The sequence below is a fragment of the Cervus canadensis genome, chromosome 21 (genome assembly GCF_019320065.1).
Source record: "Cervus canadensis isolate Bull #8, Minnesota chromosome 21, ASM1932006v1, whole genome shotgun sequence".
NCBI lineage: Eukaryota > Metazoa > Chordata > Mammalia > Artiodactyla > Cervidae > Cervus > Cervus canadensis.
This window is the reverse complement of record NC_057406.1, coordinates 19,381,327-19,395,524: the sequence shown is the minus strand read 5'-3', so window position 1 is coordinate 19,395,524 and position 14,198 is coordinate 19,381,327. Positions and strand designations below refer to the sequence as shown.

General features: G+C 36.8%; 1 protein-coding gene across 1 annotated transcript; it reads right to left on the bottom strand.

Moving 5' to 3' along the window:
• Positions 1–2,761: 2,761 nt before the first annotated feature.
• Positions 2,762–13,101, bottom strand: CLEC9A (C-type lectin domain containing 9A). Its single transcript, XM_043441639.1, has 6 exons — positions 12,785–13,101; positions 10,548–10,628; positions 7,441–7,587; positions 5,184–5,335; positions 3,942–4,063; positions 2,762–3,328 (listed from the first exon to the last, which is right to left on the bottom strand). Exons 1-6 carry the CDS (start codon positions 12,999–13,001, stop codon positions 3,196–3,198), a joined length of 852 nt encoding a protein of 283 aa, XP_043297574.1. The 5' UTR covers positions 13,002–13,101; the 3' UTR covers positions 2,762–3,195.
• Between the last annotated feature and the right edge of the window lie 1,097 nt (positions 13,102–14,198).

The window sequence follows — 14,198 nt, the reverse complement described above, 5'->3', positions numbered from 1 at the left end:
TTGCTTTTTTGATGATCCAGCAGATGTTGGCAATTTGATCTCTGATTCCTCTGCCTTTTCTAAAACCAGCTTAGTCATCTGGAAGTTCACGATTCATGTACTGTTGAAGCCTGACTTGGAGAATTTTGAGCATTACTTTACTAGCGTGTGCTGCTGCTGCTAAGTGTGATGAGTGCAATTGTGCAGTAGTTTGAGCATTCTCTGGCATTGCCTTTCTTTGAGATTGGAATTAAAACTGATGTTTTCCAGTTCTGTGGCCACTACTGAGTTTTCCAAATTTGCTGGCATGTTGAGTGAAGCACTTTCACAGCATCATCTTTTAGGATTTGAAATAGCTCAACTGGAATTCCATCACCTCCACAAGTTTTGTTCATAGGGCCTTCCTAAGGCCCACTTGACTTCTTATTCCAGGATGTCTGGCTCTAGGTGAGTAATCATATCATTGTGGTTATCTGGGTCATGAAGATCTTTTTTGTACAGTTCTTCTGTGTATTCTTGCCACCTCTTCTTAAAATCTTCTGTTCTGTTAGGTTTACCTTTATTGTGCTCATCTTTGCATGAAATGTTCCCTTGTTATCTCTTATTTTCTTGAAGAGATCTCTAGTCTTTCCCATTCTATTGTTTTCCTCTATTTCTTTGCACTGATCACTGAGGAAGGCTTTCTTATCTCTCCTTGCTATTCTTTGGAACTCTGCATTCAAATGGGTATATCTTCCCTTTTCTCCTTTGCCTTTCTCTTCTTTTCTTTTCACAGCTATTTGCAAGGCCTCCTCAGACAACCATTTTGCCTTTTTGCATACAGTGGAAGTGAGAAATAGATTCAGAAGATTAAATCTGATAGACAGAGTGCCTGATGAACTAAGAACAGAAGTTCCTGACATTGTATAGGAGGCAAATGATTTCTACTGCCGCAGTAAATTAGATTTCATTTTACTCTAAGTGGGGTCTTTGTTATAAGGAGAGAATGATAAGAATCTTACATATCTCAGCTCCTTTTTGTCAGAAATGAGAGATTAAGTAAAAGTATTTTTAATTTAGCATGTATTTGATGAGAGTCTGCTTTATGGTAAGGTGTTGTTCTAGGGATGGTAGATAAGTGGTATAAAAGTAATATAATAATAATTAGTGAAAATTTCCTTCCTATAAGTCCCAAGGCACTTTCACATCCATTGTCTCTAGGGAACAAGCTAGTCCATGCTTCAGGGAGCCTGCAGACCTAGGACAGAGATTGTCTATAAATTCATCAGGTTTAAGACAAGTATCCTCTCCAGAAACTTGGTGACATTTACCTGTCAACTTTGTCTTCTTGATATCCTTATAACATAAGCAGTAAAGGGGTTGTTTTTATCTGGAGTACACAAAAGAGGTTGATGTCTAGAGATGACTGGGGATTTACCCGGACAACAACAGCAAGCACAAGTAGAATGTTAAATTCCATGTAAGATGCTATTCTCAGCAAATTTACCTACCTGGATAATCTCATCCTCAATATTTTGAAACAAATTCTATGATTAGTTTCAAGGAGGAAATTGAGGCACTGAGAGATGTAGTTAAAAGTGCTGGAGTGTTAGTCTCAGGGATCCAGATCATGAGTCTTTTTTTTTTTCTTTCTCTTAAAATTGGAGTGTAATAGCTTTAGAATGTTGTGTTAGTTTCTTCTGTACAGTGAGGTGACTCAGCCACATGTATACATATAGCCTCGCCCCCTTGAGCCTCCCTCCCACCCCACCCCCCATTCCACCCAACTAGGTCATTACAGAGCCCCAAGCAGGGCTCCTTGTGTTACACAGTAGCTTCCCACTAGACACCAATTGGCACATGGTAGTGTAGATATATCAACGCTACTCTCTCAGTTCCCCCCACCCTCTCCTTTTCAACCCTGTGTCCACAAGTTTGTTTCCTACACCTGTGTCTCTATTCCTTCCTACCCTGCAAATAGCTTCAGCAGTACCAGTTTTCTAGATTCCATATATATGCATTAATATCTGTTATTTGATTTTGTCTTTCTGACTTACCTCACTCTGTATAACAGTTCACTGCAGCAACTATTTTAGCCAGGACAAGGAAGCAAACTAGATGTCCATCACAGATGAATGGATAAAGATGTGGTATGTACATACAAAGGAATCTTATTCAGCCATAGAAAGGAATGAAATTGAGTCATTTGTAGTAGTGTGGATGAACCTGGAGTCTGTCATACAGATCATGAGTCATTTGATCTGTGAGCAGTGGGGATGGTCAGTAAGAGGTAGAAAGGAAGCTCACAGTTCTCTTTTATTTTTGTAGTTTTTTTAAAAACTTATTTTTAATTGAAGGATAATTGTTTTACAGTGTTGTGTTGATTTCTGCCATACAACAAGGTGAATCAGCCATAAGCATACGTGAACCTGAACTTTCCTCCCACCCACCTCATCCTATCCCACCTCTCTAGGTTTTCACCGAGCGCCGGGTTGAGCTCCCTGTTTATATAGCAACTTCCCACCACTAGCTGTCTATTTTACACATGGGTCACAGCTCTTCTTTACTGGAGACACGCTGCTGTGCCAGCCTGACTGTTCCTTCCACATACATGTAGCTCTGGCTGTTCTCTCCAGTAAAATTCTGCAGTCCTAAAGATGCTTTTGTCTTACAGGCAGCAGATAGCAGCCTATCTTCCTTCCAATTTGAAAATCCATGTCACTGTCTTTCCATCCTACCAGTCTGATAACATAATGCCTGGCAAGCCCAGCAAATGAGTTGAAAGATTTTGCAAACAGTGAGATCACATTTATTCATTTATTAAAAAAGGTATCAGTTAGCTAAAATTGCATCATCTCACCAGTGATTTATTGATTTTGTAGAGTTTACAGTCACTCTAAATTAAAAAAAAAAATAGAGAGAGAAAGAAAAAAAAAGACAAATGGAAATGATTTTTCTTCAGCTTGTTCTCCACTCTTTACAGTTTTGTCCTCTGTTGCTCTAAACCAATTTTATCCTTGGTAATTAATTTGAACAGTGTCAAAGAAACATCTGGAAAGCATTGAGGAATATTACCAAGTGTAAAGGCAAGATAGGTTTTGTGTTCCAGGTAGCTGGTTTTACAGCCCTTGCACTGGTTTAGTTCTGCGCTGGCTCTTAGGCTCATTATTACAGGTTTTTGAAGGATCTGTTGCAAATATGAGCATAATGGAGTGATCACTTCAAGCAAAATTTCTTTCAGGTGTAAGATCTTAGTGCGTACTTCTCACAGATGAAATATTTCCAAATGCTGCAGTTTGCAGAAGAAAGGTCGTTGTCTTTGAGGTATCCACAGACCTGATTAGTTGACTGGGACCTCTGTCTTGGCAACCTGGAGTGGCAAGTCAGTGTATCTGAGGTTAGGTGTGGGCTCACAGAGATGTTCTTTGGGCAATAAAATGAGAGATGCACAGCTTTTTGTTTTAATCTGTCACCCTCTTGTGGTAATTTTTCCCTCCTTCTTCAATAACAGAGCTATTTTCTCAAAATAATATATGCAAATATTATTTCAATGAGCAGCATATTTTTAAAAATGCTTGAATACACAAAGATAGGCTCTAATTTCAAATCTCTTTTCTGACTCTTAATTTTCAAAATATGAAGGCACTGCTGACCAGTCTCCCCAGTTCTTTCTGAAATCTTACTATGGGAATTGCTTAATTAGCACTCTCTCCATTCAATGATACAAAGGATATGTACTTGATAATCACATATCATTCTTTCAGGCTTTCAGATTTTAATGTGAATGTGCTCGCATGGGGCTGAGAAGGAGAACGATTTAGAAGCCACATAGCTACTCTTTATCTTGGCTTGGCTTCCAATCAGAAGCCTATGAAATTATCATGTTCATTATGTCTCCTGGAGGAAATGTAAGGCATAAGATAAATGAATGGCTAATTTCCCGCCTGTGTCTAATTCTTGGAACATTTCCCTTAGAGACTTACAGTTCAGCGGAAGGAGAGGAGCCATCCTGCCAAAGCCAAGGTTGGTCGGGCCCGTTCTGTGACAGTCCTACCCAGTAATCATAGTTTCTTTTGATCTTCTTCAGGCTGCCCGTGATAAAGTTCTATAAGGAACAAGACTTGAACAATGAACCAAGGTTGGAGTGGTACTCCAAAATAAACAAAAAGCTAATAAACAACCATGAAATAGAAGTGTGATATTTTGCCTCTACAAATGTAACTGGAATTTGAAGGCTAGAAAGAGAGACTTTAAAGAAAGCACACTTTCCCCCTTATTGCTAAATGATCAAGGTGGTGTTAAAAATTATGAAAAAAATAGGCATCTGGTATCAAGATAATTTTAATGGATTCAGAATTTGGCAGATAGTATACATATGTCTTTTCCAAGATACGTCAGTGTGAGAAATAGTTTAGAAGACTCCAGAAGTAACTTAACAGCAGGCATATTTTGTAGGAATAAATGCTTCTAACTTTTGTCACTTAATTTGCACAGAAAAATAGCGCAAACCCATAACTGTCATTAGCTAGTCCAAGTTGCTTTGGTTTATTATATATCCTTAACAAATTGCTCTATTATTCTTATAAAAATGAGCTTTGACTAATTACTGAATATAGCAGATGTACATTTTTAATAAATTCAGAAATGTATAACTGTGCTTTCTACTTCACACATAATATCTGGGTATAACAATTTCAAGGAAACATCTTACTCATTAAAATATTAGTAAATTAGGTTTAATGTCAATTAAACAGTTCATTTAACAAATGTTTATCTTCACAGATCTCTCCATTTCATGATGTCACCTCACTTTTTGTACTTCTACTTTTCTTGATAATTATATAATTGTTATAGTTTAGTATACCTCCCTAAAGTATTGAAATTTTAAATTAAAAAAAATTAAACATATATACAATCATAATGTGTGCATATCTGGGAGTGGATTAGCATGTTACAAAATGGAATTTCTCTTGCTCCCTCCCCTTTTTAATTAACAAATAACATAGAACTAACATATTCTCCCTGATTTCTGAATAACCATCCTGTATTTTGCTTCTCCAATTAAAAGGAAAACAAGCCATGCCAATTCCTACTTTGAATGTTAAACCTTATTTTTCCCCAACAAATATACCATTGTTACAGAGTATTAAGGAATTCTATGAGAATCAGTCTTTTCATTTCATAGGTATTTTCAGAATGATATGAAATCATAAAGCAGTGTTTACCATTTCTTCTTTGCTCTCTATTTGCAGAAGATCAGAGCCCTTCTTCCAACAATCCTCTCTACTAGTGTGCCAAAATTTCCAGCTTTCAAAGACATAGTAACAACTTTCTCCATTCTGAATCCAGTTGTTTGGACAAGGGCTGCAGTTATAGGCTTCAAAGATAAACATTTCATTAAAGTTATTGTAAAAATATTGGTAGCACATGTCCGCAAAAGAACGCTTTGTATTATTCCCAGTGAGGCTGAATTCTTTCCAATGGTCCCCAACTTTTTTGGCACCAGGGATCGGTTTCGTGGAAGGCAATTTTTCCATGGACCTGGGAGCAGGGCATGGTTTCAGGGTGATTCAAGCACATTACATTTATTATGCACTTTATTTTTATTATTATTAAATAATAATAATAATTACATAATAATAATAAAACTCCTTCTCAGATCATCAGACATTAGATCCCATAGGTTGGGGACCCCTGCTTTAACCCAATGGCTCACATGATGCAGTTCTCAGCAATTTAAACTCCTTTGAAGCTGAATACTTTAAGATTTGTATAATTACTTCCAAATGCAATAGATCTCTAAGAGTTTAAGATAAAATTAATTTGGGAATATTTTGCCCAGATTGTTTCTCTTCTATAATAATTGATCTGATTATTTTATTTTTAGATATCTTTCCTCCTTTTAACCTTGCATCATTTATAATCTTCACTTGTTTGCTTATTGTTTTGTGTCCATTAATACTGGCTCAATTTAGTTGAGAATGTACTGAGCCGTTAGGTGAGTAGAGTAGTAAGCCTCAAGTTGATGTTTAAATTCTGAGAGTCAAGCATGAAAATGTTTCTCATATAATGGAGAGAACAAACAGTGCACCTTGAGGAGTGATTTTAAAATATGTAGGTGAGGAAAATTGAACAAGTGACCAATATGTTTAATTTAGGACTTTGATATAATTAAGAAGTAAGTCTTAAAGTTTTACCAGTTTTACAGAACTTATCTTAAGAAAAAATGTATTCATGAAAGAAGGATGCTCAGATGTGTAAAAGGGGAACCAAAGAGCAAGACTTTGACCAAGTGTTTCTAGCACAATTTTATAGAAGGAAAGACTCTGATACTTTCAGAACTGTAGTCTCCAGGGAAAAACCTTCTACTTAGGGTCACAAATAGTTCATTGTCAGTTTTCATGGCCCAGATGTCAAATTATTTAGGGCTCTTCTTCAATATCCTTTGAGAACGACTCTAATCAGTATCCTGAATATTATTAAAGTTATAGCATAAGCAGTGCTGACAATGGCAGTTGAAAGGCTGAGAACATCCTGGATTTGAATTAATCTCCAAAATGGATTTTGTCGCTGATTTAAGCAATCACGTGACTGAGCGACTAGACAACAACAACACTGATAAGTAAGGTTGATGATTCAGAGGCGAGCCTAATCCATGCTTTCAGCAGTCCCTAAAACGCTGCATTTTTTAAGACATTTGCTTGATTAAATCTCAATTAGAAGGAACTACCTGGCTTACTGACAATTACTAAAATGATAGCCACTACAGAAAAGTTAATTTTCTAAATTTTATGTGTAGGTGTAAGATTGTGTGTTCAGTTGTACCAGACTCTTTGAGAAACCATGGACTGCAGCTCACCAGGCTCCTCTGTCCATAGAATTCTCCAGGCAAGAATACTGGAGATTCTCACAAATTTGAATGATTGGATGAAACATAAAATGCTGCTTTTTTTGTTTAATCTTACCTACTCATCTCACACATTACGTTTTGACATTTGACTGTATATTTTCCTTTTATTGTATTTTGTGGAACCTCAGTATTTTCCACATACTATTAATGTAATGTGAGCTTCCCAGGTGGTGTTAGTGGTAAAGAATCAGCCTACAATGCAACAGATGCAGAAGAAGTGAGTTCGATCCCTGAGTCAGGAAGATTCCCCTGGAGGAGCGAATGGCAACCCACTCCAGTATTCTTGCTTGGAGAATCCCATGGACAGAAGAGTCTGGTGGGCTACAGTCCATGCAGTCACAAAGAACTGGACACCACTAAAGTGACTTAGCATTGATGTATGTATAAATGACATTGAACTGAAGAGCAGACCAAAAGTATCTCTCTCCTACTTTTTATGAAATCCTGACTATAATTTATAGAGAAATATGTGTTGTGTGGGTTTTTTTGTTTTTTGTTTTGCTGTTGTTATTTTGAGGAACTGGTGTATACATTGGTATCTGCACAGTGAAAATTGATTTTATATCAATTACCTGAACTGAAAGAATTCTGCATTAAGGTTTGGCAATATGTCATCTGTAGGTTGGGGCTTCTCTTCCACTGTGTGAAGTTGAGCAGTGCTCTCTCCTGTTGGATGAGTTTTTCTTGCTGCTTCATTATAGTAGTGGACATCTGAAACACTTCAAACAATAACAACCATTCCTGATAAAATACTGACACGTAACAAAATAAACCTTCAATGCAGACTGAAGAGAACTACATATTACTCATTATGTTTATGATTAAAAGCTACAAAGGATGTTTATTTAGGTGTTCTGCCCATTTTTTATTGTGTTGTTCACTTTTTGATATTGAGCTACATGAGCTATTTGTATATTTTGAAGATCAATCCCCTTATTGGTTGCTTGATTTGAAAATATTTTCTCCCATTCTTAGGGTTGTCTTTTAGTCTCATACATGTCTTTCTTTGCTGTGCAAAAGGTTTTAAGTCTCTTCTGTTTATTTTTTTTTTTATTTTCATTACTTTAGAAGGTGGGTCAAAAAAGATCTTATGATCTATGTCAAAGACTGTTCTTGCCAATGTCTTCCTCTAAGTTTTACATTGTCCAGCCATACATTTAGGTCGTTAATCCATTTTGAGTTTATTTTTGTGTATGGTGTTAGAGAATGCTCTTATTTCATTCTTTTACACTTAGCTGTCTGGTTTTCCCAGTGCCACTTATTGAAAAGGCTGTCTTTTCTCTAGCGTATATTTTTGCCTCCTTTATCATAGATTAGGTGACCATAGGCTCATGGGTTTATCTCTGGGCTTTCTATCCATTGATCTATATTTCTGTTTTTGTGCCAGTACCATACTCTATTGATGACTGCAGCTTTGTAGTATAGTCTGAAGTCAGGGAGTCTGATTCCTCCAGCTCCATTTTTCTTTCTCAAGATTGCTTTGGCTACTTAGGGTCTTTTGTATTTACATACAAATTGTAATTTTTTCTAATCTATGTTAGTACATAAAGAGCTTTCTCATTCTTTTTTATATTGGATTCTATTACATGGATATATCATGATTTATTTTAATAGTGCTAGATTGTCTTTTTGTAATCTTTTGTTATTGTAGAAAGAAATACTGTAATGAGGAACCTTAGTTATACATAGTCAGAAACAGAAAAACATATGAGAAATGAGAAAGCTCTTTATGTACTAACATAGTATTATGTCAAAAATACATTTTAAGTGATCAAATGAAAACCGAAAAACCATGTAAAAACCATGTAAAAAAACAAAAAAAAAAGATTGTTTTCATTTGTGTAAGTGTATTTTTAAGATAAGTTAATAGGTCAAAGTTTTGTGCATTTACATTGCATTAGATATTTCCAAATTACCTTCCATGTATCCTGATGCAAATTGCATATGTTTGAATCTCCTTGACTTTTACACTATTACCACACTCACACTTCTGACACTTCTGTTCACCAAATTTATTGTTCCCATTCCACCCCACCCCCTTGCCCTGCTCCACAACACCAGTTGGGTGTCCTATAATTTAATTTAATTCTGACACTATCTTCCTTGAAATAGCGTCAGTTTCCAGAGGTTAAGAGCTCAGTCCCAAAGACTGCTCCCCACCTCAAATGCCAATGCAAGTAGTAGATCCCCAGGTTAACATGATTTCTTTTTGATTTGGCTACAAATCAGAAGTTTCCATGACTCCCTCCTGGGTTCTATTCATTTGCTACAGCAGTTAATTAATCACCAGCTAATTCTGCCTAGATGGAGAAATGATTTGACAAGGCATATAAGACATAAGAATCATCTAGACAATTACTCTTCATCACTGTCTTTCCAAGTATATTCTTTGTGCTAGCATAAGTGACAATAAAGATTCTTGGTCTTTTTTCTGGAACCCATGGTTCTGTAATGGTTACATTTTATAAAAAATTCATTTGCTATATATAAAAGCATGTCTTCACTTTGAACTGAGAGAAAAAAAGAAATGTGGCAAAATATTGGCCCAAGTAAAGTTCTCACATTTGTCTTAAACATACTAAATTGTACCTTGTCTAATATAAACTGAAAAGTTCATAATAAAATAATCTGTATAATTTAGAATAAATGTACATTAGAAAAGGAAGAGCATAGTACTGAAAACCGCCAAATTGCATGCTTTGGCATATTAACATAATTCATAAATGGGATCATAATATAAGCAATTATTTGCATCATTTTTCCCAAAGAGACCTATGGTATTAGATTTGAGTTAAACAGCTTGCCATTGAACATTAAAAGTTATCAGTGGCATCTGAGTGCGTTAGAGAGTTATAGCTAATGAATGTTCCATAACTTAAATAAGGAAGTCATTATTTTATATCATTTATATTCATTTAGGTGTTTCTTTTTTTAATTTATTTATTTTAATTGGAGGCTAATTACTTTACAACATTGTATTGGTTTTGCCATACATTGACTTGAATCTGTCATGGGTGTACATGTGTTCCCCATGCTGAGCCCCCTCTCACCTCCCTCCCCATCTCATCCCTCTTGAAAGAGACACGTGCACCCCAATGTTCATCACAGCATTGTTTATAATAGCCAGGACCTGGAAGCAACCTAGATGCCCATCAGCAGATGAATGGATAAGAAAGCTGTGGTATATATACACAATGGAATATTACTCAGCCATTAAAAAGAATACATTTGAATCAGTTCTAATGAGGTGGATGAAACTGGAGCCTATTATACAGAGTGAAGTAAGCCAGAAAGAAAAACACCAATAGAGTATACTAATGCATATATATGGAATTTAGAAAGATGGTAACAATAACCCTGTACGCGAGACAGCAAAAGAGACACAGATGTATAGAACAGTCTTTTGGACTCTGTGGGAGAGGGCAAGTGTGGGATGATTTGGGAGAACAGCATTGAAACATGAATACTATCATATGTGAAATGAATCACCAGTCCAGGTTCGATGCATGATACAGGGTGTTAGGAGCTGGTGCATTTAGGTGTTTCTAATTGATTTATTTATCAATTTATAAGTTATGAAGTTCCAGTTAAAATGATATGCATACTTCTATGTAATGCTACATGTAGTATGTAACTTATCTATCTATAGATTATTTTGAAGATATCTTTTTATACTTACATTTGATGCCCAAGAAAATGGAGGCTGCTAATGAGCCAATGCAGAAAATACATAAGATCACCATCACAAGACACCATACTCCTAAACAAGGAATAGAGGCAATGAAATTGATTTAGAGAAAGTAGGGGAAAGAAGTGGGTCAGGAAAGGACTAAACTGAGTAAAATGAGGAGGTAACATTGTAACTGTGTATAACAGAAAAAGGTGAACTCAAACTCTTTGAAATGCAAGTCATAACTTGGAAAAATGCCATCTTGGACAGCTTTCATGACATACTTCTCTTATCCTTGTATGACACCACCAGCTCAGTACCTTGGTAGATGTATTCTCTTTCAACAGTCTTTTAGAGCCAATGGCAAACTAGGCAGTAGGCTTTAATTTTTGACAGTGAAAGGGCTGTTTCCAGAACTTCTTGGCAGTTTAGTGGTTCAGAGGGCTTCCCTGGTGGTTCAGAGGCAAATGCAGGAGGCCCAGGTTCGATCGCTGGGTCAGGAAGATCCTCTGGAGAAGGGAATGGCAACCCCCTCCAGTATTCTTGCCTGAAAAATTCCATGGACAGAGGAGCCTGGTGGGCTACAGTCTATGGGGTCTTAAAGAGTCAAACACGACTGAACTACTAATGCTTTCACTTTCAGTGGTTAAGCATCCTCTTGCCAATAAAGGGGACACAGGTTCGACCCCTGGTCTGGAAAGATCCCACATGCCACGGAGCAACTAAACTCCTGCACCGCAACTACTGAGTCGGTGTTCTAGAGCCTGTGCTCCACAAGAGAAACCACTGCATTGAGAAGCCCGCACACCGCAACGACAAAGCAGCGCCCACTTGTCACAGAGAGACAAAGTCCACGTGCAGCAAGGAAGACCCAAAATAATTAGTAAATAAATAAATGAAGTAATTACTTTAAAAAAGCTGTCTCCAATCTCCTCATCCTTGGTCGGTGTCATCTGAGCATGATTGATTCAAAGGTATTTCCCTTTGAACGTATGATTTTGGATAAGGAACGTTTTTAAAACTAATTTTGCAACAATTCAGGGAGGGAAAATGAATGAGCAATTTGTTATATTCTTAATGCTAGCGAGAGGAAAAAAAGCATACCATTTACCTCTGGATAATGGCGTAGGCTGAATAATGACTCTGCTCAAAATGCCCAAAATGCCTATATTCTAATCTCTGGAACAGATAAATGTTTCCTTATGAGGAGGAGGAGACTTTAACTGTATAATTAAGTAAAGGATCTTTGAATGGGGAGAGCATCCTGTTTTATCTGGCCCTTATAAATGAGACATAGGTCAGAAGAACAGACGACCACATAATAAAGGAAGCCAAGACACATTTGAAGATGTGCCACTGTAGTTGAAGATGGAAAAGGAGCCACAGGTTAAGGAAAGCAAGGATGCAGCTCTAGAAACTGGAGAAGACAGGAAATGGTTTGTCCCCTAGAGTACTGTTCCCCAATCTTTTGGCACCAGGGACTGGTTTCATGGAAAAGTTTTTCCATGGACCAAGAAAGTGGGGATGGTTTTGGGATGATTCAAGTGCATTACATTTGTTGTGCACTTTATTTCTATTATTATTGCATCAGCTCCAGTTCAAATCATCAGTCATTAGTTCCTAGAACTTGGGGACCCCTCCCCTAGAGCTTCTCTATGGAAGGTAGCCCCACAACACCTTGGTTTCAATCCAGCAGAATCCATTTTGGACTTCTGATCTCTAGGACTAGAAGAAAATAAAGCTATGTTGTATTATGCCCCGAAATCTGTGGTAATTTATTACCTAAGCAAAAGGAAACTGATATAAATATTTTATATTAAAGACGGAGCTGACCCAGGCTAAGTGTTTGCCACTTTTCTCAACCTATGATTTCTCTTTTATTTCTTAGTATTTGTCAGATAATTTACAAGATGTTTTTTATGTGGGAGCTAAAATTACACAAACTATGTGAGTTCTTTCACTTATTTTCCAAACCCAGGAATTCTTTATCTTTCCAGCAAGAGAGGGAGAGAGAGAGAAACCCAATGTACTACATATTTGTCAAGTCCATTTCTCTTTTCCTTTTTCAACTCTCCTTACCCCTCCTCCGCTTTTTTACATTTTTAATATTAGCATATTTTGCATATTATTATACTTTTAAGTGGGTTATCTCAGATTATAAATATCACCTTGGGCTCATCATAGAACAGGAAAAAAGAAAACCCATAAACCACAAAGTCTTAGTGTAAATAGTTAGAACTAGTTACCTGAATTTTTGTTGGAAGACAAATGTTTCTGATAAGGGTTTGATGTTGGAGTATCCCACTGAAGAGAGGTGTATGTTTCATCCTCCTGCATGTCTGGGATGCTTTGATGGATAAGGCAATCCACATGAGAGGCTGAGATAAATTCTTGTTTTGTAGTCAGGAGCAGATTAATGCAAGAACTGAAATTAGCTACCTTTTCACACCCCTGGGAAAACATGTTGAGTTTAAGGAATAGAATAGATGCATCTTCATCCAGAAAGTAGAAGTTTATGAAGTTTTAGCCAAAGCATAACTTGGTAAAGAAGGAAATGAGAAAGAAACTGAACCAATATAGCCAGTTACAGAATAGATTATTGCTCTGGTTTCTACAATGTAGCAGATGTTGAAGGTAATAGTACTGGATTACTGTCAAGATGAAAAGGACAGAGAATGAGATTATATTTGGGTTAGAATGTGAAGATGAGGATGACCTTGATAGCAAAGAATGAGGATAACTCACATTGGGCAAACCAGCATGGAAAGAGTTGTACATTACTGTATGTCTTTAAACAAGGAAGCTGGGAAGGGATTTAATCCCTAAAATAAATGTACACACTATATATTCGTTGGGGTGATACAGTTGCTGTGACAAGTAAACCTCAAAATAATTATTGTTTAACACAAAGTTTACTTCTCACTTACATAATATTTTGTTGCCTAGTCCAAGCTCACTCTGCTCACCACACAACAGGCCAATTAAATGAGAGATGAAGTATCGAGGCAATGAATAGGAGAAGATGGCAGACAAATGTCTCAAAATAACCATCTTATGGGGACTTAATATCAGGTTCTTTTATAGAACAGATGGGATGGGGATGAGGAGGTAAAATAGAAAAGGCCATCAATCTTACAAACATTTCCTGGAATGGCCAGTCTCTGTGGAGTGAGCGTGGGGGATGTGTTAATTTCTTCCTTCCTGTAGCCATCCACAGGTGGACAGGGTCCCGAACAAAGGTATTTTGGTTTAACTTTTAGGCAGAGGGGCAGGGTTCCCCAAGGCAGGTTATTATGTGTGAACAGTATCCTTTTCTTGTGTGTGTGTCTTTGATCATTGCTATTTTAATCTTAGACTCAACAAACATATGCATTTACTATTGTGCTATTTCAGTTGTTTCCCTGTGGAGGAGAGGGAGGCTAGGGAAGGAGGGGATATATGTATAATTATGGCTGATTGGCATTGTTGTATGGCAGAAACCAACACAACATCATAAAAATTTTTTAAATATTTTAAAAAGTAAAAAAAAAAAAAATTCAGCAAAGGGGAGGGGGAATCAGAGAAAGAGAATACATTATTCTTGGGGAAAAAAAAAGGTATCCTTTTAGTGAACAAAACAACAGGAAGCAAAGGTCAAAGTAAAAGATAACAGCTCTGGCA